Source organism: Anomalospiza imberbis, chromosome 7, assembly GCF_031753505.1.
Source record: "Anomalospiza imberbis isolate Cuckoo-Finch-1a 21T00152 chromosome 7, ASM3175350v1, whole genome shotgun sequence".
NCBI lineage: Eukaryota > Metazoa > Chordata > Aves > Passeriformes > Viduidae > Anomalospiza > Anomalospiza imberbis.
In genome coordinates, this window is record NC_089687.1 from 36,505,128 (window position 1) to 36,529,979 (window position 24,852).

The 24,852-nt window shown below is 58.9% G+C and overlaps 1 protein-coding gene and 1 long non-coding RNA gene across 2 annotated transcripts; both read right to left on the reverse strand.

Annotated features, from left to right (window-relative positions):
- Positions 1-234: 234 nt before the first annotated feature.
- LOC137477546 (uncharacterized) lies at positions 235-13,996 on the reverse strand. The gene is made up of 6 exons (XM_068196771.1): positions 13,918-13,996; positions 2,076-2,140; positions 1,509-1,961; positions 1,178-1,326; positions 773-920; positions 235-570 (listed from the first exon to the last, which is right to left on the reverse strand). The coding sequence occupies exons 1-6, from the start codon at positions 13,994-13,996 to the stop codon at positions 250-252; spliced, it is 1,215 nt and encodes a 404-aa protein (XP_068052872.1). The 3' UTR covers positions 235-249.
- Positions 13,997-16,918: 2,922 nt separating this feature from the next.
- Positions 16,919-18,183, reverse strand: LOC137477647 (uncharacterized). Its single transcript, XR_011001124.1, has 3 exons — positions 17,939-18,183; positions 17,302-17,812; positions 16,919-17,044 (listed from the first exon to the last, which is right to left on the reverse strand). It is a non-coding gene; the product is annotated as an uncharacterized lncRNA (long non-coding RNA).
- Positions 18,184-24,852: the final 6,669 nt, after the last annotated feature.

Sequence of the window (24,852 nt, forward strand, 5' to 3'; positions counted from 1 at the left end):
AAGGCAGCTACTTCTGGGCACCCCCCTCTCCCAGCCTTTTCCATTCTTCTTGGCCGTCCCTTCGTGACAAAGCCCTCTGGCCCATGACCACAGGGACTGTGAGGGGCACCCGGGCACAGGGCACAAATGCCGGGGGCAGTGGGGAGAAGGGGGTCTCACCTGGCCAGCAGACCCACGGCGTAGTGCTGGGTGTCAGCACACAGCATCATGTCCCAGCCACGCTTGCACTCCATAGCCATCACCACATGGTCACACCGCAGTCGGCTGAGGAGAGCCTTCATGGCCTGCACTGCAAACCTGTGTGCAGAACAAAGCCCAGGTCACACTGGGAGCACTGGTGCTGGCCACAAGGGCACGGGAAGGACAGGAGGACTGGGACCTGTTGGGCTTGCTGGGAAGGCGGTGTTCCTCCTGGCATGCTCTCCAGAAGTCATCAACTTCCTCTGGTGGCATCAGCTGTGTGGTGGTGACAACATGGAAGAGCAGAGCCACAAACAGGCGGGAGGAATAAAGGATCATCGCCTTGTGGCACTCAGGCACCTGGACAATCACCCAGATCACCAGAGTTGCCTGCAAGAGAAGCAGCCCCAGGCAGGGCTCAGTGCCGAGGTGTCCATGGGGCAGGGCCCAAGGGCAGACGCAGGGGAGCAGCGGGCCTGGTGCCCCCTGAGCCTGCCCCTAGCCCAGGTTTCAGCCCAGCGCCTGAGGCGTGGAGAGGATGGAGAGCTGCTGGAGAGGTGACCTGGGGGTGAGCAAAGGCCCAGAAACTCACAGCCAGGGCAAAAACATCCTCGTTGTCCCCGTCAGAGGTGCACATTCTGGTCAGAGGCCAGTCCTCCATCACACAGAGCAGTGTTGGCAGCACTTTCTCCACTGCTGGTCCCGATGATCCTATGGTTCTCCACATCATTGCAGCAGCTCTGTGGGATCAGAGCTCTGTGTCAGGGGCATGTCGGTCACAGCACCATGCCCTGTGCAGCTGTGGGGGCCCAGGTGACAGAGCCCTGGAGCCCTGAAGGGCAGGGAAGGAGCACTGGCAGCAGGCTCAGGAAACAGAGGGGCCCGAGGGTCCTGGGCCTCTCTGCCTGTCTGGCAGACCCCACGGGACAGACTGTGCAGGGCCACGGGCCCTAAAGGCTGCTGAGCCCTGAGCTCTCAAGGCTCGTGGGCCCTGTACCTGTCACACGTTGGGGCACAGCGCAGGAGGGTCAGCACCATGTCAGCAGGGTGTTCTTCAGCCAGCCTCAGAATGTCAATTTGCAGCCTGGCATCCACAGAGACGTGGGACACCAGCCTCTGGTGGATGTTCTTCACCTTGGCTGGTACCTGCAGGAGGCATGGGGGAGACGGAGCACTGTGCAAGGGAGCAACTTTCCCAGCTTTCCCCAAGAACAGCTTCCCTTCCCACCACACTGTGCTAGCCTCAAAGGCTGAGGGGCCTCAGAGACCATGGCTTGAGGGGACACACGATCCTGGCTGGCCTCCAGGTGTGGAGCCAGGCTGCTTACCAGCTGCTTGTGAGAAGAAACACAAGGTTCCTTGAAATAGTCGAAGATGAGTTCCTGACTCAGAGTGGGCGTGGTGCCAGTATTTGCAAGGCCCTGAGTCTCTGCAGTGCTGGCATTTGTGGTGGCCACGTCCTCAGTCACTGCCATGGCAGCCTTTGCCTTGTCCTCGTTCATTGCTGCCTCAGAGTCTGGGCTGGTGTCAGTATTTGTGATGCCCTGAGTCTCTTCATTGTCCCTGTTGGTGATGGCCACTTCCTCAGTCTTCGATGAGTGAAGAGCCTTTGCCCAGGTTTCAGTCGCTGAGGCGTCAGAGTCTTCTGAGCGCTCAGCCGAACCTGGGCTGACATCAGGCTCTGCCTGGAGCTCGGTCAGCCCCGAGTCGGGCTCGGCCGGGCCCTCAGCTGCTGTGCTGCCAGTCCTTCTACGTCGAATGCGCAGGGACTTGCGGAACATCTGCAGGAGAACAAAGGACAGGGAAGCCAGGGATGTTCCATGGAGTGCTCCAAGCGTGGTGCTCGGCTGAGTGGGGACAGCAGGCCCAGCCCAGCTGGGGATGGCTGCTGGTACCTTCAGGGCTTTGCGGAAGCGGCCACGGGTGGGTTCCTGCTCTTGTGTCTGGTCCAGGGCTGCACCTGGCAAAGAGCGAGCACAGCCAGAGCTGAGAGGCTGCGGGAGAGGCTGGAGAGCACAGCCCAGCCCTGCGCTCTCCAGGCAGGGACAGCCCCGGGATGCCCCAGGGGATGGAGCACGGCCACTGCGGGGTGTCTGCCCGGCCCCTCTTCCATCCTGTCCATGGGCATGTCCCCAGGGGATGGGATGGGATGGGATGGGATGGGATGGGATGGGATGGGATGGGATGGGATGGGATGGGACGGGGTCAGCTCTGCCACTCACCATCCTGCAGTGGCTGGAACTGCTCCAGTTCTTCATGCTGTTGTGCTGGGGCAGCTCCAGAGACTTCCTTTTTTTTCCCTCTGAACACTTTGAACACATTGAGAAATCTGTCTGCCATGCCAGAGTCTGGCCTTGAGGGCACCTTGGAGGTAGATGGCAAGGTGAAGTTCTGAGTCCACAAGTCGTGTAGTTGTGCCTTGAAGGCACCTGAGACAGAGAAACCTCAGGAAGGCTGCAGGACAGCAAGTCCTGCACTCCGGTCTTGAGGGCTCCTGCCACAATGACAGGAGACTCCTCGTAAGGATTGTGGTCACCAATTTCCTCAGTCTGGCCTCGCGAGCACCTGCAAAAGAAAAGCCTCGGGAAGGCCACGGGCTGCCAAGTCCCGTAGTCCTGCCACGAGGTCACCTGTAGGAATAACGCCTCGGAAAAGCTCCGGGTCGGACACGAACGAGCACGCTGTGCGGGGGCTCCTCACGGCACCGCTCTGTCCCGTCCTGTCCCGTCGCCTGCTCTGAGCACTGTGGCGTGCTCTTGTCACTGCCAGCTCCTGTGTCACCACGTGTCACAAAGGACCCTTGGACAGCCAGTTCCCTTCCAATTCCACGGTGACCATGCTGCAGCGTGTCACAATGGGCCCTTGGAAACACTGTCACCTGCCCTGGGGCTGCCCCCAGCCCACCCAAAGTGGCCCAGGTTGGAAGGAATCCCTGGCCCCAACGTCTCAGACAGCCCAACAGGATCTTTAGGAACGGCTCAGACCATCAGCAAACCCTGCCCTGCTCTGCAGGCTCAGGGCAGCTGAAGGAGCCCCCAGGGCTGCCGACGCAGCCGCGCTGGGAAGGGCACGGGGCCTTCCACGGAAGCTGCCCCGGCCTCCTTGGGACACGTCCCGGCTGGTGGCCATCCTAAACCCGTGGGTGTGACAGGGACAAGGAACGTGTGGGCCAGGGCACAAACTGGGCTGCTCTGAGCCCTGGGGCCTGGGGAGCGCTGACACCAGCAGGTGTGGCAGAGTCCCCGCCCAAGCAGACCTGCCACCCCCCGAGCCCTGGCAGCTCTGGTGCCCGTCTCCTGCCCCAGAGACCTGTGCCCCCGGGGGGCTTCTGTGCCAGAGGGAGCCAAAGTCCACGTGCTTTGGGGGCTGTGCTCCTCCCTGCAGGGGCTGTTGGCAGGAGCACCTGGAGCAACTGGTGGCAACACTTGGTCTCTGTCAGAAGCTCTTACTCCGTGCTGGAATTATTTTCTCATTGAAGTCATTTCCTGCAGCACAAAAACATGGTTGCAGTGAAGACACAGAAAAATCTGGCACTAAGGAATCCTCACTTCAGGGAAGCTTCACTTCCTATTGCTGAACTCATAAAGTTCCAAAATTTGCAAACTTCCCAAATTAATTGGGATGGCCTGAGAAGGTGAATGGTTTGGATGCTTGCTTCCATCTAAAAGCAGCTACTCATTCGCAATAACGTACTCCACTGAACGTCACTTTTGAAACATAGCACTATACCGAGGCAAAAAGGCCATTCTTTGGTGGGCAAATGGTTTTCAATGAAGGGGTGATAACAGCGTAATTCTCTTAAGGAATAAAAGCTCTCAAGGAATGAAAGTCCACTCAGTCTTACAAAAGTAGTCCAAACAAATGAGTAGATGGAAAAAGGGCTCATCCTCCCCCAGTAGAGATATCTAAGTGGCCAAGAAAGTACAGCTCTCCCATCTTGTTCCCTGCAGGAGAATCAGGGCCACAAAGAGATAAAGTCACAGATATTCCTTCTGGCCTCCACGGCTGCTCTTTACTTTGTCTGCCCCAATCAGCTCCCGAATGCCCGGCTTGGGCTTCTCAGCTTTTCGTCGGGGCCGGGGCTCGCCGCAGTTTCCGGGCGCTTTTGCTGTCGCGCTCCGGCGTGGGCTGATGGCTGCGCTTTGCCGTCGGCGCGAGGGAAGAAACAAAGAGGCAGGGAATTCGTCCAAATCCGTCCGCGTGGCGGCTGGATGCTTTATTGGCTGCGAGATCTGCGATGGAAAGGCTACAGCCGCTCCCAGCTTCGCACGGATGCAAATGGCCTCGAGCATGCCGAGGAGTGGGATCAAATAGGGAAGGGACACGGCGGACGGGGAGCCCTCCCGCCCAATGGGTACAGACATCGCGGTGATGACGTGTACTACAGCGACCAATGGGAACACGGCAGGGGCGGACACAAGACTTTGGGGTGAGTGGCACCCCGAGAACGGGGAGACGGGCACGGAAACCACAGGAGTAGGGAAAAACCCGGGGGATGCACGAGGGTACAGAGAACTGGAAAACTAACAAAGGAAAAACCCATGTGAACCTAAACCTGGGATGCAACAATTCCCCGCTTTAAATAATATAAAAAAGACAGTTGTTTCTGTTGGGATTCTTTCGCAGTGGCCTCTTCTCTTAGCTTCTTCTGCTGCTGTGACTGCTTTATAGATGGAAAGGGCGGGGGGATGGTACTGGAGCTGCTTTTTCCCTGTGTGTTTGGGGATAGGGGAACTGGGACAACAACTTTATTATAAACACGACCTGGAGACATACACGGTCTGAGGTAGATGTGGGAAAAGTGCTTTTTAGGGAGATGTTGAGTCTCTCCCTTTTCTGCGGCGCCTGCGATTGGATGCAACCCCTTGGTTGGTGGGATCATTGGTTGCATCTACTGGCACTGTATCGCTCCGACTCACTGACTGTCCTGGTGTGTAAGGTTTGACATGCCTCCTGGGGATCCACTTGACTCCTGAGGACGTGGATACGCAGGCATATCCCCGTCCCCAAGTCAAGAGTGGGAATGGACCCTGGATTTCTTTAGAGTCTGGATCCCTCACTAATACTGGAGGCCTCTCCTCTGGCTGGAGCTCCTGATGTTGTTTGAAATGTCTCAGGGCTGGCGGTTCTTGCCTGTCAAAAGAGCAGTTTAGGAAATTGATAGTAAACAAGGCCTTGCAGAGTCTCTCGTGCGGTGACAGCACTCGCACATCTCCCCGCTGTTTCCGGAGGACTTGTTTCAGTGTCTGGTGAGTCCTCTCTATTATGGCCTGGCCGGTGGGGGAGTGAGGAATCCCAGTATTATGCTGGACCCCCCATTCCTGCAGGAAGTTACTGAGCACCCTGGAAGTATATGCTGGACCATTATCAGTTTTTATTGTGGCTGGGACCCCTAAAGTAGCAAAGGCGTGTATGAGGTGTTTTTTCACGTCTGTGGCTCTTTCTCCTATGTGGGCTGAGGCAAAAACTGCTCCCGAGAAGGTGTCCACGGTTACATGGACATTCTTGAGTTTCCCAAATTCGGGGACTTTGGTGACGTCCATCTGCCATACCTCACAACTGCGGAGACCTCTGGGATTCACACCTGCTCCCAGTGTTGGTAGAGCTGCCTCCTGACAGTTGGGGCATGAGGCCACAATTTCCCTGGCTTGGTCACGCCGCAGATGGAACTGGCGTACCAGACCTGGGGCATTTTGATGGAACTGCTGATGGCTGAGCCTGGCCTGCTCGACTATGTTTGGCCGGCCTCCCAGCTGTACTGGGGCTGCCAAGGCGTCTGCTCTGCGGTTCCCTTCGGCAATAAAGCCTGGGAGATCCGTGTGTGACCTCACATGTACCACATAAAAGGGATGCTCACGGTTAGAAACCAGGTGTACTAATTCTGTGAGCAACCTGAAGATGACTTGATTTGGGACCTCTTTTACAATTGCATGTTCAGCTCTAGACACTGCTCCTGCCACATATGCCGAATCTGTGACTAGATTGAAAGGTTGATCGAAATTTTTAAAAGCCCTCACGACAGCATCCAACTCAGCTACTTGTGGGGAACCTTCCACTACCTTAACGTCTGATTCCCACAACTGAGTCACTGGGTCTTTCCAAGTCACTACTGACTTGTGGGACTTCCCTGACCCATCTGTGAACACTGTCAGTGCTTTGAGTGGCTTTTTGCTTTGCAATTCTCTCGGCAACAATTTGAATTCTGTATTGAACAGATGATGGCCAGGATGCCCAATTTGAATTTGGCCTGAGAAGCTGTCTAGAGCAAACTGCAAATTTTCATTTTGTCTGAGAAGGTGTTCAAAGGTCTCCTTGGTCATTTTCCCCGTGGATGTTTTGATGGGGAGGTGGATACATGTGAAGTCACAACCCGCTAGTACTTGCAGACGAGCCCTGGCCCGTATTATGAGCTGCGCCATCAGCTCTTGTGGCCTGGTGATACTTTTGGACTGTCTGTGGCCAAGGAACACCCACTCAATTATCAAGAGGGGGTCCTGTTGGCCCTTGTCCCACTGGAATATTATCCCGTATAAATGGGGTAACTCACCTAAGATGATGAAGCGGAAAGGCAGCCCTGGTTGACAGCGATGGGCTTGCCTACTTGCGATGGTGGTTTGGACCTTCTCGAGTGCGGCTCTGGCCTCCCGGGTCAGGACTCTTGGGGAACTTAAACCCTCATCCCCCTCCCTTTCTGCTAACAAGTCAAAAAGAGGGGCTAGTTCTCTCGTGGTGAGTCCCAGCCATGGCCTGATCCAATTTAGCGATCCGCACAAGCGCTGGATGTCATTCAGCGTCTTGGGGTTGTTACTTATCTGAATTTGTTGAGGCCTAATCGTTCGGTTATTAATTTCTAGGCCCAGGTACTTCCAGGGTGGCAGCAACTGTACCTTCTCTTTTTGTAGTTCGAATCCGGCCACCGACAAGGCCCTAACAGTGTCCTCCAGAGCTGCTTGTAGGACCTCGCTGTCAGGGGCACAAATCAGCACGTCATCCATGTAATGATAGAAAATACAGGATGTCCACTTGGCACGCATTGGGGACAGAACCCTGGCGACATACCACTGGCATATAGTGGGGGAACATTTTAGCCCCTGAGGTAGTACTGTCCAGTGGTAGCGCTTCATAGGGGCTTCCCTGGTGATGGAGGGTACAGAGAAGGCAAAACGGGGAGCATCATCCGGATGGAGCGGGATTTGAAAGAAGCAATCTTTAATGTCAATTACAGCTAAATTATAATTTTGGGGTAGCATAGATGGAGATGGCATACCCGGTTGGAGAGAGCCCAGGTTTTCTATGGCTTCATTAATTTTCCTTAGGTCATGGAGGAGTCGCCACCTGTCCTTCCCTGGCTTTTTTAATTACAAACACCGGAGAGTTCCAGGGGCTGTTAGTTTCGACTATATGTCCCTTTGCCAATTCCTCCTCCACTAGTTTTGTGAGCGCCTGTAGTTTTTGTTTACTCAGCGGCCACTGCTCCACCCAGACAGGCTTATCTGTGAGCCATGTTAATTTCTGTGTGGGGCGCTCCTCAGTGGCCGCACCTAAAAATGTTGGGGGGCCGGAAATTCCAATTTGGCTCCCCACTGGGACATGGCGTCTCTCCCCCATAGTGTAAATTTACAATCGATCACGAACGGACGTACTGAGGCTAGCAGTCCATTCGGACCCTTAATTTGGATAATATTTTTTGATTGCTTTGCTGGCTGGGGCCCGCCTAGTCCTAAGACTGGCGTGGCCACATTTTGCAGCTCCCAGTGTGACGGCCACTTATGTGGTGGGATGACCGTCACATCTGCCCCTGTGTCCAACATCCCCTGAAGGTATGCAGAATGCCCCTCGCACTTGAGTTTACACCATACGAGGGGTTTTTCCTCTCCCAACTTCCCAGCATAAAAGACTGAGAGTTCCAGGTCATTACACAGAGCACGAGGAATAGGAATTGCCTGTGCAATAACCTGGCCCTTAGGCAGGAAGAGGGGGGGATGGACACAGCGTGCCACGAGATAGAAGATCCTCGGATTAAGGGTGGAAATTACCGGAGGAACCTCTATCTCCAGTGGGGTGCTTTTTGTGTCTCCGACCACGAGGTACCTGCAGTTCAGAAGGTCCTCCTTCCTCCTGGTTTCACAGCGGCAGATGTGTGATAGAAGCTCTGAATCTGCTATGAAGAAATGCCAGTCCTGGGAACGAAAGTGGACAGAATTGGTGAGTCGGAGCCGATAAGGCTCCCCGATGTCAGTAGTTGAGAGGCAGCCGCTTACAGATGGGACTAGATGGTGTATCGCAGCTCCTCTCGCGGCACTACGACTTGCCTCATTTTTGTCAGCACGCGAGGCAAGTGCGCGTTCCTTTCCTAGTTTTTTGGGATTGTGGGGCTCCCATCCCTCCTCCCTCCTCCCGCAGCCCTGGGTGGTATAGTCCTTAGAAGTGGGCAGCGATCCTGAAAATGTCCCTCCTGATGGCAGTGGAAGCACCGGCGTGTGGATGGAAGTCGTTTCGGAGCTGAGTTCCTTGGAGGAGCAACAGCAGATGCGACCAGCTTGTCTTTAGGTCTCTTTGGGGCTTCCTCCTCTATCAGGTGTGATTTCAGGGTGCACTCCTCGATGATCTGGTCGAGGCTCGGCGCTGGTGAGGCCGGCAGCGACAGGATGATTCTTTTGCACATGGTGTTGGCGTTCATGTGCACCACTTCTAGGACTAGTCCGTCTCGGTGTTCAGGTCTCTCCACCCGTCTCTCGACTGCCGCCCGGACCCGGTCTACGAAATCTACAAAAGGCTCTGCGACACCTTGTTTAATCGCTGTATAGGGAACCATCGGGTCCTTGGTGGGCATGCCCAGGAACGCACGCTCTGCTGCACCCCTGGACATGTCCAGCACGGCCGTTGGAATTCCCCGAGCTTGAAGTTGCCCTTCACTCCATTCTCCTTCACCCACAAGATGGTCCAAAGTGATCGGTTCTTCCGCGAAATCCAGGCTGTAAGGCCCTTCTAGGATTTCGGGAAGCAGGTCTGCTGCCAGTTTCTTCCACCTCCTCTCCCACAGGCTGTATTCTGATGGGAGAAGCAGGCAGCTAAACAGACACTTAAGGTCTGCTGGCACTACGGTTCTAGACGTTAAAGTCGCTTTTAAAATGCCTTTAAAAAAGGGGCTTTTTTGTCCAAAATCGCGTGATGTTTTGCAGACCTCTTTTATGGATTCATAGGGAAGGGGTGTCCATGTAGGGTTTTCCCCTCCCCTGGCGTAGGAGGCTGGAGTGCGGAGCGACTGCTCGACTTCATAGATTGGGCCCCGTCCCCTCCCCTCTCCCCTACTCCCCCCTCCCCCCCTGGGTATCCGAGGAGCGGGAGGACGTGGGGGCGCGGTACGTGGGACAGGGCAGGGAGAATCTTCTCCCTGGGACAGCGGGGCGGAGGTGACAGAGCCCTCCCTGTTGGGGGAGGGTGGGGCTGATGTTGCGGCAGGCAGGACATGGAAGAAGGGAACGCCCACGCGAGGGGGAACAGGGGGAGGGGTGGCAACCCGATGCCTGGAGTGGGCGGTGCCCACACCCACAGGGAAACAGGAAGGGGTGGGGTCAAAGGTGGGGATACAGGGAACAAAGGGGACAAAGGGATTATGGGAAGAAGAAACCTCTCCACGTGGCCGCCCTCCATCTTGGGAAGACAGAGGCCCTAGCCACGTGGCTGCAGCTTCCTCAGGGGGACAAAGAAAGGGATTCAGAGGAGCAGAGCAGCGCGGGGTAGCGCCAGAACTAGGATTTCTAACTGGGAAAAAGGGATTGGAAAAGGGGTTTGGGGTTAGTTCCTCAGCAGAGTAGCTAATTCCACCAAGGCAGGGGTGCCGGGACGGCTCGGGGGAGCCAGGAGCACGGTCCACGTCTGTGGAGCTGCCCTGCGCCTCAGAGCGGCGGAGTACTCCCCTCTGCCTACCCGGTTTAGGGGAAAAAGGGGTAGGAGACGATGGGGAAATGGATTCAAGGGAAACAACAGTTCTGCCCGATGGCTCTTTCCTTTCCTCGGCCGCTTCTCGCGCGGACCCTGCTTTTACAACCTCCGAGATCAGCAAATGGAGCTTTGGGAAACAATCTTTCACAGAGGGTTCCTTGTCCATTCCCTCTGCTAACCTGGCTCCTACTTGCTCCCAGAACTCTGTTCTGTGAGCATCCTCCACGGTTACACGTGGAAAGGAAAAGCAGAGCCATCGTACAAACTGCTTGACTGAATTTTTGGGGTAGGGATGTTTTACCGATAAAATCCCCTTAATTTGGGTATAGAATTCCCTTTGTTGGGCAGATAGCGTGGTCCCCATGCTATTTCTACCCAAAGCCTCACCCCTGGTGCAGAAAAGGCGAAAGAAAAAATCAAAAAACGCAAAAGACCCCGGCGGCCCGCCGCACACGCTGCGCGCTGCGTGATCCGTACCCCCGGAAACGCGGCAGAGCCCACCCACGTGAAGTATCAGCCGGGTACACCACGCGGCTAATCACTCACCAAACCGGAATCTTCGCAAATAAAAGCTGCTACCAGGGTCTTCTTTCCCGGGAAGCGTCCGTTCTTCGGCTTTCCGTAGCCGTGAATGGTTGCGCTTCCAGTCCCACGCGGGAAAACACAGCGTGTTTTCCTGTGGGTGGCGGAGACGTCACTGACTTACTTCGGGGGGGCACTTGCTCCCGTTTTCAGTCCGGCACAGAGCACTTTTCCGTCGTGGACCGCGACCCTGCGGTGGCGGCGGCGGTTTTCTGCGCGGATCGCGCTCACTCGTCTCGGCAGCGGCGCTTGCTGGTCGGCGGCGCGGCTTCGCGGCGGCGGCGCTCTCTCTGCGCGGCTCCCGGGTGCTCTGTGGTGACTCTCTGCCTGCTCCGCAGCCTTGCGCTGCCCGTGGCCCGGACGTTGGGCGTCACTCGCGGCTGCTCTTTACTTTGTCTGCCCCGATCAGCTCCCGAATGCCCGGCTTGGGCTTCTCAGCTTTTCGTCGGGGCCGGGGCTCGCCGCAGTTTCCGGGCGCTTTTGCTGTCGCACTCCGGCGTGGGCTGATGGCTGCGCTTTGCCGTCGGCGCGAGGGAAGAAACAAAGAGGCAGGGAATTCGTCCAAATCCGTCCGCGTGGCGGCTGGATGCTTTATTGGCTGCGAGAGCTGCGATGGAAAGGCTACAGTCGCTCCCAGCTTCGCACGGACGCAAATGGCCTCGAGCATGCCGAGGAGTGGGATCAAATAGGGAAGGGACAGGGCGGACGGGGAGCCCTCCTGCCCAATGGGTACAGACATCGCGGTGATGACGTGTACTACAGCGACCAATGGGAACACGGCAGGGGCGGACACGGGGCTTTGGGGTGAGTGGGACCGCGAGAACGGGGAGACGGGCACGGAAACCACAGGAGTAGGGAAAAACCCGGGGGATGCACGAGGGTACAGAGAACTGGAAAACTAACAAAGGAAAAACCCATGTGAACCTAAACCTGGGATGCAACAGGCCTCCACAAGCAAAGCTGTGCCAAACCACAGACGCTGCCTTCAAACGGACTCCAATTCCAGCCTAGACCTCTCACCTTCCAGACAGCTCCTTCCCCAACACGTCCCCCAAAACCAACCCCCCGCAAACACCCGCAGAGAAGCCCTCAACAGCCCGCCAGGACCCCCAGCGGTCCCCGTCCCTCTGCAGAGCGTTCCCACCCTCCAGCAGACCCCCTGGTTCCCTGCACGTGCCGTGGGATGGCACTCGGGAGGATCTGCTCCAAGGCCTTCCCTGGCAGCAAGCTCAGGCTGCCAGGCCTATGGATCCTGGCTCATCCTTCCCACCGAGCCTTCCTGTGCACGGCTGTTCCATTGGCACATCTGCGCTCAGCTCGGACTTCTCCACTCAGCCAGGGCTGCTGGTAAAGGATCAAGAGCAGCCTGGCAAGCTCTTTCTCCAGCTCCTTCTGTACTCTTGGGGCAGGTGGAACATTCCACAGGAAAGCATCTGGTGCCACAAGGAGTGGGCAGCATCAGACAGCTCTGGGGAGGCCCCTCAGGACTGCTGTACCCTGAGGGAACACTGTTGGCCATCCCCTGTGTGTATCTGCAAAAGCTTAAAATCAGCTGCCTCAGCTGCCAGGGCCTCTCTTGGCCAGCATCCTGACGTGGATGCAGGACTGCTGCGAGGCACTGCCGGGACCCAGCGGGACAGGACCGGCTGTCTCGTGTCCACGTAGCACCCCTCACGCAGCCAGGGCCATCCCGAAAGCAGACAGACGCTCCCGTGTCAGCGGAGAGGAGCAAGGAGCACTGGGCTCCTCTCAGGGTATCTCAGCATGGGGCTTCAGTGGGAGGGGCAGGCAGGCCACCCACATTCAGGGCATGCCCTGCATCAAACGGACGCGCATTTTGGCCTTTTCTTCCCTCCACCCCAGAACCAGGCCTGATATCTCCTCCTCTGGAGTGGAGATTTCCCAGTTGTGTCGTCATCTCACACTTGGCCAGTGCGTGAGATGAGCTGCAAGGGCTTGTGATACCGCCTCCATGCCAAGCACAGCTCCATTGTGTATTTTTCCTCTTTCACAGGTTAACTTCCCCATCCACTGACCAATCCATCGTTTCTTTTAAGGATCAAATTCCCATCAATTACACAGTAAGGTTTCCTTCACTGTCTGTCCTTCGTTATCTTTTTGATGTGCACAACAGCAGACCAACTATGGCAGGGCCTTAGACCCGACTTCGGTCCCTGACACACAGGCTCCTTGTCCCACTGCTGGCCCTCCGTGTGCTCAGCAAGATCTGCAGCTGCACAGTGTTGTGGAACTGCACCTTCAGCACAGGCACCTTTCCAGCCTGATCCGCCCTCGTTCCTCTGCGTGTGGGCACAAAACACGGCGTGGAAGAGAACGGCAGCAGGGGCCTGTGTGTCCCGGGGCTCGGGATTTGCGTCGCTTCAGCTCCACAGAGATGGAGGCAAAGTGAAGAAGCCAAACTGTTTATTAAGGGAAAATGAAACAAAGGGATGAGCTGGGAGGGAAAAACAGGGAATGGGCAGGGTCTGAGGGCTTGGCTTATGGAGCTGTCCAAAGGAAGAGTGGAAGGAAAAGACAGGAATGGGCATGATCTGAGGGCTGGTGAGATGGAGCTGTCAAAATGGAGGGAGAACGGAGGGGGAAAAGTGGATGGACAGTGTGTGAGGGCTGGAGGGAGGGAGCTATCTACAGGCAGGGAGAGGGCTGAAGCCATGCGAGCTTCCCACAGGCTCAGCTGTATCAATCATCAGCTGTGCCTGGAGCCCCAGTGGCAGTGGGAGGTGGTGTCCTCTTCAGTGTCTCCTGGTGCTGCTCTTGGGACACTGCTTCACCGGATCCAGAAAACAAGCCTATCTCTTCAGCTTCTAGGCCTATTTGGGCTTGAATGTCAATGTCAGAGCAGGATGGGGTGGTAACTTTCTTTGGGGATGGAAGGCCTGGAACAGAGAGCAAGAGAGCCATGGTCAGAGACTGGATCTGCAGTGACCTCAGGAGACCGTTCTGCCACGGCCACCTCCCCCAAAAATTGCCAAGGCCAAGAGAGAGGTGTTGGCAACAGGATCAGCAGCAAGCTGCTGGCCACAAATTCCACCCATGTCCCTGAAATCCCTGTGTACTCTGCCCACGCCACCTCTCCTCCACACAGGGAGTGAAACCCGCCAGAGCTGGGGCAGAAATTCCCACTCCCTGCCCAAGCAATGCAGCTCTCCCCCCGCCAGCCCCCGCTGACAGCCCGCTGCCCTCACTCACCCTGACTGAGGGCGTGGAGCTCTGCCTGCTGCCCCCTCATCATGGGAACGGCGGCCATCTCTGAGAACAAAGAGTTCATCTTGGCCCCAGCGGCACAGCTCCCTGCCAGCGGCGCTGCCAGCCCTGTGGCCACACGCCCTGGTGGCCCGGCAGGGCTCAGCCCGGGCCCTTGCCGCACGCTGCCGCCCCAGGGCACGGCTGCCGGAGGGCGGCAGCAGCGCCGAGGCCAGGCGGGGCTCCACGGCGCCGGGCCCGGATGGCGCTGCCGGGGCAGCAGCCGGGGCTGGGGCCGAGCTGCGGCGGGGCGGGGAGGGAGCCCGGGCTCGTGGCTCACCCATGAACCTGACGGCCGCCTCTCGCAGGGGCTCCTGTGGGCTGTCCAGGTAGGGCAGGGCCCGGCGCAGGTGCTCGGCCGCTCGGCTCCTGTCCTCTTCCAGCTGCAGAGAGCGGCAGGAGGGAAGGGTTGGCGCGGGCTCGGCCCCTGGGCCCGGCGCTCCCTGCGCCCTGCCCCGGCCTCCCCTGCCCGCACAGCCCCGAGGCCCGGCCAGCAGCCGCTGGCGCCGGGCTCTGGAGGGGGCAGAGGGCCGGCTGCTGCCCGGGGAGCCGCGGGGCCGCTCCATCGGCACCGGGCTGGGCCCACGGGAGCCTGGAGAAGAGCCCACACACCGAGCACCGCGCTCAGGGGGCTTCTCCCGGCTGAGCCTGGGGCTTCCCGGCCATCCTTACCAGGCACTCGGCAAACTTTGACAGCTGCTCCTTCTTCACCAGCTGCTTGAGCTTCCTCCTCCTCAGGAACTCGGCCACACGAAGCAGCGTTTCCCGAGAAGCCTGGAGAGCAGCAGAGAGCCAGAGATGGCCCCACAGCCCGGGGCACAGGACCCGTGTTCCTGTGCCAAGACCTGGAGGAGGCTGCAGCCCGCCAGGCGCCAGGGCAGGAGGCAGCCGAGCTCCCTCCCAGGGATCCACCAGCATGGCACCAAGCCTCACCTTTGCAATGCGCTGGTTCTCATCGTGGCAGTAGAAAAAGAGTGGGAGCAGGCTTTGGCTCAGAATCTCCTCAAGGGCCTTTTTCCCCTCATCCACTACCAGGTCCATCACCCTGAAGAAGAGCTCAAGGGAGAGCACCTGCACATAGCTGTTGTCCTGGAGGAAAGGAAGAGGGCGAAGCCTTAAGACCACTTTCTCCAGGCTCACCTGGGTACAAAGTTTCTGGGCAGCAGCCAGTGCCTGCAGCTGGGGACACAGAGCCTTACACGGTCAAAGAGCAGCAGGAGCGCCTCAGCCAGCTTTGGGGCAGTGGTGCTGGACACCAGGATGTCTTTGTGCTGGAGCACGTTCGTGAACACACAGAGGCTCGTGCTGACCACCTCTCCATCTGCATCACCCAGCAGCTCCAGAAGGCGCTGAGACAGACCGCACATCCTTCTGGCCTGTGTGGAACACAAGGCTGGGCTGGGAAGCCGTGGACGGCTGCACGGCCAACACCGCCCTGGCACTGCCACCCCACCCTGCTGCTGCAGGGCCCACGGGCCAAAGGCCTGTCCCAAAGCACTGGGGCAGGTGAGGCAGGAGAGCTGGCAGCAGCTGCCTCAGCTCCTGAAGCCCTGCCAGCCCAAGGGGCTGCTTTGCCCAGCGCAGCTTCAGCCGCTGCCCCCTTCTCACCATCGAGGGATCCTTGCTGAGCACCACGAGGCCTCTGAGCACCAGGCGACGCCGCTGCCTGCACTCGTTCTGCAGGTGCCTTGACATGATCTCCAGTACGCTGTCACCACATTTAGACATGTCCAGGCAATGCAGGACCTGAAAGGCACAGGGCAGTGACAGGGGACCCGGCCGGCAGGAGCCCAGAACCGCACAGGGCTGGGCCCAGGCAGCAGCACAGGGCGTGGGCACCGTCCTGGCCGCTGTGGCTACGAGAGGGCAGAGAGCTGGGAGGCAGCTCAGCGAGGCAGCGCTGGCCAACAGGCTCACCTCCACAAGGAATGCCAGGAAGGGCAGATCCCAGCGTGGCTCCTCCCTGCTCAGTGGCTGGAGCAGGCGGAATGCAATGTGGCAACAGAAGGGGACCAAGACATTGCACATCTCCCTGGCAGGGGGGAAAAAAGGCACCAAGGCCCTGAGGTGGGGGGGCCAAACATCTCCCAGGACTGACTCACAGAGGTCCAGCCCTTCCCCAGCATCCCTGGAGGGGGTGGAGGTGCTTTTAAAGGCAGCTACTTCTGGGCACCCCCCCTCTCCCAGCCTTTTCCATTCTTCTTGGCCGTCCCTTCGTGACAAAGCCCTCTGGCCCATGACCACAGGGACTGTGAGGGGCACCCGGGCACAGGGCACAAATGCCGGGGGCAGTGGGGAGAAGGGGGTCTCACCTGGCCAGCAGACCCACAGCGTAGTGCTGGGTGTCAGCACACAGCATCATGTCCCAGCCACGCTTGCACTCCATAGCCATCACCACATGGTCACACCGCAGTCGGCTGAGGAGAGCCTTCATGGCCTGCACTGCAAACCTGTGTGCAGAACAAAGCCCAGGTCACACTGGGAGCACTGGTGCTGGCCACAAGGGCACGGGAAGGACAGGAGGACTGGGACCTGTTGGGCTTGCTGGGAAGGCGGTGTTCCTCCTGGCATGCTCTCCAGAAGTTATCAACTTCCTCTGGTGGCATCAGCTGTGTGGTGGCGACAACATGGAAGAGCAGAGCCACAAACAGGCGGGAGGAATAAAGGATCATCGCCTTGTGGCACTCAGGCACCTGGACAATCACCCAGATCACCAGAGTTGCCTGCAAGAGAAGCAGCCCCAGGCAGGGCTCAGTGCCGAGGTGTCCATGGGGCAGGGCCCAAGGGCAGACGCAGGGGAGCAGCGGGCCTGGTGCCCCCTGAGCCTGCCCCTAGCCCAGGTTTCAGCCCAGCGCCTGAGGCGTGGAGAGGATGGAGAGCTGCTGGAGAGGTGACCTGGGGGTGAGCAAAGGCCCAGAAACTCACAGCCAGGGCAAAAACATCCTCGTTGTCCCCGTCAGACGTGCACATTCTGGTCAGAGGCCAGTCCTCCATCACACAGAGCAGTGTTGGCAGCACTTTCTCCACTGCTGGTCCCGATGATCCTATGGTTCTCCACATCATTGCAGCAGCTCTGTGGGATCAGAGCTCTGTGTCAGGGGCATGTCGGTCACAGCACCATGCCCTGTGCAGCTGTGGGGGCCCAGGTGACAGAGCCCTGGAGCCCTGAAGGGCAGGGAAGGAGCACTGGCAGCAGGCTCAGGAAACAGAGGGGCCCGAGGGTCCTGGGCCTCTCTGCCTGTCTGGCAGACCCCATGGGACAGGCTGTGCAGGGCCACGGGCCCTAAAGGCTGCTGAGCCCTGAGCTCTCCAGGCTCGTGGGCCCCGTACCTGTCACACGTTGGGACACAGCGCAGGAGGGTCAGCACCACGTCAGCAGGGTGTTCTTCAGCCAGCCTCACAAGGTCAATTTGCAGCCTGGCATCCACAGAGACGTGGGACACCAGCCTCTGGTGGATGTTCTTCACCTTGGCTGGTACCTGCAGGAGGCATGGGGGAGACGGAGCACTGTGCAAGGGAGCAACTTTCCCAGCTTTCCCCAAGAACAGCTTCCCTTCCCACCACACTGTGCTAGCCTCAAAGGCTGAGGGGCCTCAGAGACCATGGCTTGAGGGGACACACGATCCTGGCTGGCCTCCAGGTGTGGAGCCAGGCTGCTTACCAGCTGCTTGTGAGAAGAAACACAAGGTTCCTTGAAATAGTCGAAGATGAGTTCCTGACTCAGAGTGGGCGTGGTGCCAGTATTTGCAAGGCCCTGAGTCTCTGCAGTGCTGGCATTTGTGGTGGCCACGTCCTCAGTCACTGCCATGGCAGCCTTTGCCTTGTCCTCGTTCATTGCTGCCTCAGAGTCTGGGCTGGTGTCAGTATTTGTGATGCCCTGAGTCTCTTCATTGTCCCTGTTGGTGATGGCTACATCCTCAGTCTTTGATGAGTGAAGAGCCTTTGCCCAGGTTTCAGTCGCTGAGACGTCAGAGTCTTCTGAGCGCTCAGCCGAACCTGGGCTGACATCAGGCTCTGCCTGGAGCTCGGTCAGCCCCGAGTCGGGCTCGGCCGGGCCCTCAGCTGCTGTGCTGCCAGTCCTTCTACGTCGAATGCGCAGGGACTTGCGGAACATCTGCAGGAGAACAAAGGACAGGGAAGCCAGGGATGTTCCATGGAGTGCTCCAAGCGTGGTGCTCGGCTGAGCGGGGACAGCAGGCCCAGCCCAGCTGGGGATGGCTGCTGGTACCTTCAGGGCTTTGCGGAAGCGGCCACGGGTGGGTTCCTGCTCTTGTGTCTGGTCCAGGGCTGCACCTGGCAAAGAGCGAGCACAGCCAGAGCTGAGAGGCTGCGGGAGAGGCTGGAGAGCACAGCCCAGCCCTGCGCTCCCCAGGCAGGGACAGCCCCGGGATGCCCCAGGGGATGGAGCATGGCCACTGCGGGGTGTCTGCCCGGCCCCTCTTCCATCCTGTCCATGGGCATGTCCCCAGGGGATGGGATGGGATGGGATGGGATGGGATGGGACGGGGTCAGCTCTGCCACTCACCATCCTGCAGTGGCTGGAACTGCTCCAGTTCTTCATGCTGTTGTGCTGGGGCAGCTCCAGAGACTTCCTTTTTTTTCCCTCTGAACACTTTGAACACATTGAGAAATCTGTCTGCCATGCCAGAGTCTGGCCTTGAGGGCACCTTGGAGGTAGATGGCAAGGTGAAGTTCTGAGTCCACAAGTCGTGTAGTTGTGCCTTGAAGGCACCTGAGACAGAGAAACCTCAGGAAGGCTGCAGGACAGCAAGTCCTGCACTCCGGTCTTGAGGGCTCCTGCCACAATGACAGGAGACTCCTCGTAAGGATTGTGGTCACCAATTTCCTCAGTCTGGCCTCGCGAGCACCTGCAAAAGAAAAGCCTCGGGAAGGCCACGGGCTGCCAAGTCCCGTAGTCCTGCCACGAGGTCACCTGTAGGAATAACGCCTCGGAAAAGCTCCGGGTCGGACACGAACGAGCGCGCTGTGCGGGGGCTCCTCACGGCACCGCTCTGTCCCGTCCTGTCCCGTCGCCTGCTCTGAGCACTGTGGCGTGCTCTTGTCACTGCCAGCTCCTATGTCACCACGTGTCACAAAGGACCCTTGGACAGCCAGTTCCCTTCCAATTCCACGGTGACCATGCTGCAGTGTGTCACAATGGGCCCTTGGAAACACTGTCACCTGCCCTGGGGCTGCCCCCAGCCCACCCAAAGTGGCCCAGGTTGGAAGGAATCCCTGGCCCCAACGTCTCAGACAGCCCAACAGGATCTTTAGGAATGGCTCAGACCATCAGCAAACCCTGCCCTGCTCTGCAGGCTCAGGGCAGCTGAAGGAGCCCCCAGGGCTGCCGACGCAGCCGCGCTGGGAAGGGCACGGGGCCTTCCACGGAAGCTGTCCCGGCCTCCTTGGGACACGTCCCGGCTGGTGGCCATCCTAAACCCGTGGGTGTGACAGGGACAAGGAACGTGTGGGCCAGGGCACGAACTGGGCTGCTCTGAGCCCTGGGGCCTGGGGAGCGCTGACACCAGCAGGTGTGGCAGAGTCCCCGCCCAAGCAGACCTGCCACCCCCCGAGCCCTGGCAGCTCTGGTGCCCGTCTCCTGCCCCAGAGACCTGTGCCCCCGGGGGGCTTCTGTGCCAGAGGGAGCCAAAGCCCACGTGCTTTGGGGGCTGTGCTCCTCCCTGCAGGGGCTGTTGGCAGGAGCACCTGGAGCAACTGGTGGCAACACTTGGTCTCTGTCAGAAGCTCTTACTCCGTGCTGGAATTATTTTCTCATTGAAGTCATTTCCTGCAGCACAAAAACATGGTTGCAGTGAAGACACAGAAAAATCTGGCACTAAGGAATCCTCACTTCAGGGAAGCTTCACTTCCTATTGCTGAACTCATAAAGTTCCAAAATTTGCAAACTTCCCAAATTAATTGGGATGGCCTGAGAAGGTGAATGGTTTGGATGCTTGCTTCCATCTAAAAGCAGCTACTCATTTGCAATAACGTACTCCACTGAACGTCACTTTTGAAACATAGCACTATACCGAGGCAAAAAGGCCATTCTTTGGTGTGCAAATGGTTTTCAATGAAGGGGTGATAACAGCGTAATTCTCTTAAGGAATAAAAGCTCTCAAGGAATGAAAGTCCACTCAGTCTTACAAAAGTAGTCCAAACAAATGAGTAGATGGAAAAAGGGCTCATCCTCCCCCAGTAGAGATATCTAAGTGGCCAAGAAAGTACAGCTCTCCCATCTTGTTCCCTGCAGGAGAATCAGGGCCACAAAGAGATAAAGTCACAGATATTCCTTATGGCCTCCACAAGCAAAGCTGTGCCAAACCACAGACGCTGCCTTCAAACGGACTCCAATTCCAGCCTAGACCTCTCACCTTCCAGACAGCTCCTTCCCCAACACGTCCCCCAAAACCAACCCCCCGCAAACACCCGCAGAGAAGCCCTCAACAGCCCGCCAGGACCCCCAGCGGTCCCCGTCCCTCTGCAGAGCGTTCCCACCCTCCAGCAGACCCCCTGGTTCCCTGCACGTGCCGTGGGATGGCACTCGGGAGGATCTGCTCCAAGGCCTTCCCTGGCAGCAAGCTCAGGCTGCCAGGCCTATGGATCCTGGCTCATCCTTCCCACCGAGCCTTCCTGTGCACGGCTGTTCCATTGGCACATCTGCGCTCAGCTCGGACTTCTCCACTCAGCCAGGGCTGCTGGTAAAGGATCAAGAGCAGCCTGGCAAGCTCTTTCTCCAGCTCCTTCTGTACTCTTGGCGGAGGTGGAACATTCCACAGGAAAGCATCTGGTGCCACAAGGAGTGGGCAGCATCAGGCAGCTCTGGGGAGGCCCCTCAGGACTGCTGTACCCTGAGGGAACACTGTTGGCCATCCCCTGTGTGTATCTGCAAAAGCTTAAAATCAGCTGCCTCAGCTGCCAGGGCCTCTCTTGGCCAGCATCCTGACGTGGATGCAGGACTGCTGCGAGGCACTGCCGGGACCCAGCGGGACAGGACCGGCTGTCTCGTGTCCACGTAGCACCCCTCACGCAGCCAGGGCCATCCCGAAAGCAGACAGACGCTCCCGTGTCAGCGGAGAGGAGCAAGGAGCACTGGGCTCCTCTCAGGGTATCTCAGCATGGGGCTTCAGTGGGAGGGGCAGGCAGGCCACCCACATTCAGGGCATGCCCTGCATCAAACGGACGCGCATTTTGGCCTTTTCTTCCCTCCACCCCAGAACCAGGCCTGATATCTCCTCCTCTGGAGTGGAGATTTCCCAGTTGTGTCGTCATCTCACACTTGGCCAGTGCGTGAGATGAGCTGCAAGGGCTTGTGATACCGCCTCCATGCCAAGCACAGCTCCATTGTGTATTTTTCCTCTTTCACAGGTTAACTTCCCCATCCACTGACCAATCCATCGTTTCTTTTAAGGATCAAATTCCCATCAATTACACAGTAAGGTTTCCTTCACTGTCTGTCCTTCGTTATCTTTTTGATGTGCACAACAGCAGACCAACTATGGCAGGGCCTTAGACCCGACTTCGGTCCCTGACACACAGGCTCCTTGTCCCACTGCTGGCCCTCAGTGTGCTCAGCAAGATCTGCAGCTGCACAGTGTTGTGGAACTGCACCTTCAGCACAGGCACCTTTCCAGCCTGATCCGCCCTCGTTCCTCTGCGCGTGGGCACAAAACACGGCGTGGAAGAGAACGGCAGCAGGGGCCTGTGTGTCCCGGGGCTCGGGATTTGCGTCGCTTCAGCTCCACAGAGATGGAGGCAAAGTGAAGAAGCCAAACTGTTTATTAAGGGAAAATGAAACAAAGGGATGAGCTGGGAGGGAAAAACAGGGAATGGGCAGGGTCTGAGGGCTTGGCTTATGGAGCTGTCCAAAGGAAGAGTGGAAGGAAAAGACAGGAATGGGCATGATCTGAGGGCTGGTGAGATGGAGCTGTCAAAATGGAGGGAGAACGGAGGGGGGAAAGTGGATGGACAGTGTGTGAGGGCTGGAGGGAGGGAGCTATCTACAGGCAGGGAGAGGGCTGAAGCCATGCGAGCTTCCCACAGGCTCAGCTGTATCAATCATCAGCTGTGCCTGGAGCCCCAGTGGCAGTGGGAGGTGGTGTCCTCTTCAGTGTCTCCTGGTGCTGCTCTTGGGACACTGCTTCACCGGATCCAGAAAACAAGCCTATCTCTTCAGCTTCTAGGCCTATTTGGGCTTGAATGTCAATGTCAGAGCAGGATGGGGTGGTAACTTTCTTTGGGGATGGAAGGCCTGGAACAGAGAGCAAGAGAGCCATGGTCAGAGCCTGGATCTGCAGTGACCTGAGGAGACCGTTCTGCCACGGCCACCTCCCCCAAAAATTGCCAAGGCCAAGAGAGAGGTGTTGGCAACAGGATCAGCAGCAAGCTGCTGGCCACAAATTCCACCCATGTCCCTGAAATCCCTGTGTACTCTGCCCACGCCACCTCTCCTCCACACAGGGAGTGAAACCCGCCAGAGCTGGGGCAGAAATTCCCACTCCCTGCCCAAGCAATGCAGCTCTCCCCCCGCCAGCCCCCGCTGACAGCCCGCTGCCCTCACTCACCCTGACTGAGGGCGTGGAGCTCTGCCTGCTGCCCCCTCATCATGGGAACGGCGGCCATCTCTGAGAACAAAGAGTTCATCTTGGCCCCAGCGGCACAGCTCCCTGCCAGCGGCGCTGCCAGCCCTGTGGCCACACGCCCTGGTGGCCCGGCAGGGCTCAGCCCGGGCCCTTGCCGCACGCTGCCGCCCCAGGGCACGGCTGCCGGAGGGCGGCAGCAGCGCCGAGGCCAGGCGGGGCTCCACGGCGCCGGGCCCGGATGGCGCTGCCGGGGCAGCAGCCGGGGCTGGGGCCGAGCTGCGGCGGGGCGGGGACGGAGCCCGGGCTCGTGGCTCACCCAGGAACCTGACGGCCGCCTCTCGCAGGGGCTCCTGTGGGCTGTCCAGGTAGGGCAGGGCCCGGCGCAGGTGCTCGGCCGCTCGGCTCCTGTCCTCTTCCAGCTGCAGAGAGCGGCAGGAGGGAAGGGTTGGCGCGGGCTCGGCCCCTGGGCCCGGCGCTCCCTGCGCCCTGCCCCGGCCTCCCCTGCCCGCACAGCCCCGAGGCCCGGCCAGCAGCCGCTGGCACCGGGCTCTGGAGGGGGCAGAGGGCCGGCTGCTGCCCGGGGAGCCGCGGGGCCGCTCCATCGGCACCGGGCTGGGCCCACGGGAGCCTGGAGAAGAGCCCACACACCGAGCACCGCGCTCAGGGGGCTTCTCCCGGCTGAGCCTGGGGCTTCCCGGCCATCCTTACCAGGCACTCGGCAAACTTTGACAGCTGCTCCTTCTTCACCAGCTGCTTGAGCTTCCTCCTCCTCAGGAACTCGGCCACACGAAGCAGCGTTTCCCGAGAAGCCTGGAGAGCAGCAGAGAGCCAGAGATGGCCCCACAGCCCGGGGCACAGGACCCGTGTTCCTGTGCCAAGACCTGGAGGAGGCTGCAGCCCGCCAGGCGCCAGGGCAGGAGGCAGCCGAGCTCCCTCCCAGGGATCCACCAGCATGGCACCAAGCCTCACCTTTGCAATGCGCTGGTTCTCATCGTGGCAGTAGAAAAAGAGTGGGAGCAGGCTTTGGCTCAGAATCTCCTCAAGGGCCTTTTTCCCCTCATCCACTACCAGGTCCATCACCCTGAAGAAGAGCTCAAGGGAGAGCACCTGCACATAGCTGTTGTCCTGGAGGAAAGGAAGAGGGCGAAGCCTTAAGACCACTTTCTCCAGGCTCACCTGGGTACAAAGTTTCTGGGCAGCAGCCAGTGCCTGCAGCTGGGGACACAGAGCCTTACACGGTCAAAGAGCAGCAGGAGCGCCTCAGCCAGCTTTGGGGCAGTGGTGCTGGATACCAGGATGTCTTTGTGCTGGAGCATGTTCGTGAACACACAGAGGCTTGTGCTGACCACCTCTCCATCTGCATCACCCAGCAGCTCCAGAAGGCGCTGAGACAGACCGCACATCCTTCTGGCCTGTGTGGAACACAAGGCTGGGCTGGGAAGCCGTGGACGGCTGCACGGCCAACACCGCCCTGGCACTGCCACCCCACCCTGCTGCTGCAGGGCCCACGGGCCAAAGGCCTGTCCCAAAGCACTGGGGCAGGTGAGGCAGGAGAGCTGGCAGCAGCTGCCTCAGCTCCTGAAGCCCTGCCAGCCCAAGGGGCTGCTTTGCCCAGCGCAACTTCAGCCGCTGCCCCCTTCTCACCATCGAGGGATCCTTGCTGAGCACCACGAGGCCTCTGAGCACCAGGCGACGCCGCTGCCTGCACTCGTTCTGCAGGTGCCTTGACATGATCTCCAGTACGCTATCACCACATTTAGACATGTCCAGGCAATGCAGGACCTGAAAGGCACGGGGCAGTGACAGGGGACCCGGCCGGCAGGAGCCCAGAACCGCACAGGGCTGGGCCCAGGCAGCAGCACAGGGCGTGGGCACCGTCCTGGCCGCTGTGGCTACGAGAGGGCAGAGAGCTGGGAGGCAGCTCAGCGAGGCAGTGCTGGCCAACAGGCTCACCTCCACAAGGAATGCCAGGAAGGGCAGATCCCAGCGTGGCTCCTCCCTGCTCAGTGGCTGGAGCAGGCGGAATGCAATGTGGCAACAGAAGGGGACCAAGACATTGCACATCTCCCTGGCAGGGGGGAAAAAAGGCACCAAGGCCCTGAGGTGGGGGGGCCAAACATCTCCCAGGACTGACTCACAGAGGTCCAGCCCTTCCCCAGCATCCCTGGAGGGGGTGGAGGTGCTTTTAAAGGCAGCTACTTCTGGGCACCCCCCTCTCCCAGCCTTTTCCATTCTTCTTGGCCGTCCCTTCGTGACAAAGCCCTCTGGCCCATGACCACAGGGACTGTGAGGGGCACCC

Excerpts from the sequence above, each read along its gene's own strand:
- LOC137477546 (XM_068196771.1), bottom strand. The coding sequence starts at position 13,996 with ATGAACTCTTTGTTCTCAGAGATGGCCGCCGTTCCCATGATGAGGGGG. Across the intron at positions 1,327-1,508 it reads TTTCTTCTCACAAGCAGCTG|GTACCAGCCAAGGTGAAGAA; the intron begins GTAAGCAGCCTG and ends TGCCTCCTGCAG. Across the intron at positions 571-772 it reads AGGATGTTTTTGCCCTGGCT|GCAACTCTGGTGATCTGGGT; the intron begins GTGAGTTTCTGG and ends CTTCTCTTGCAG.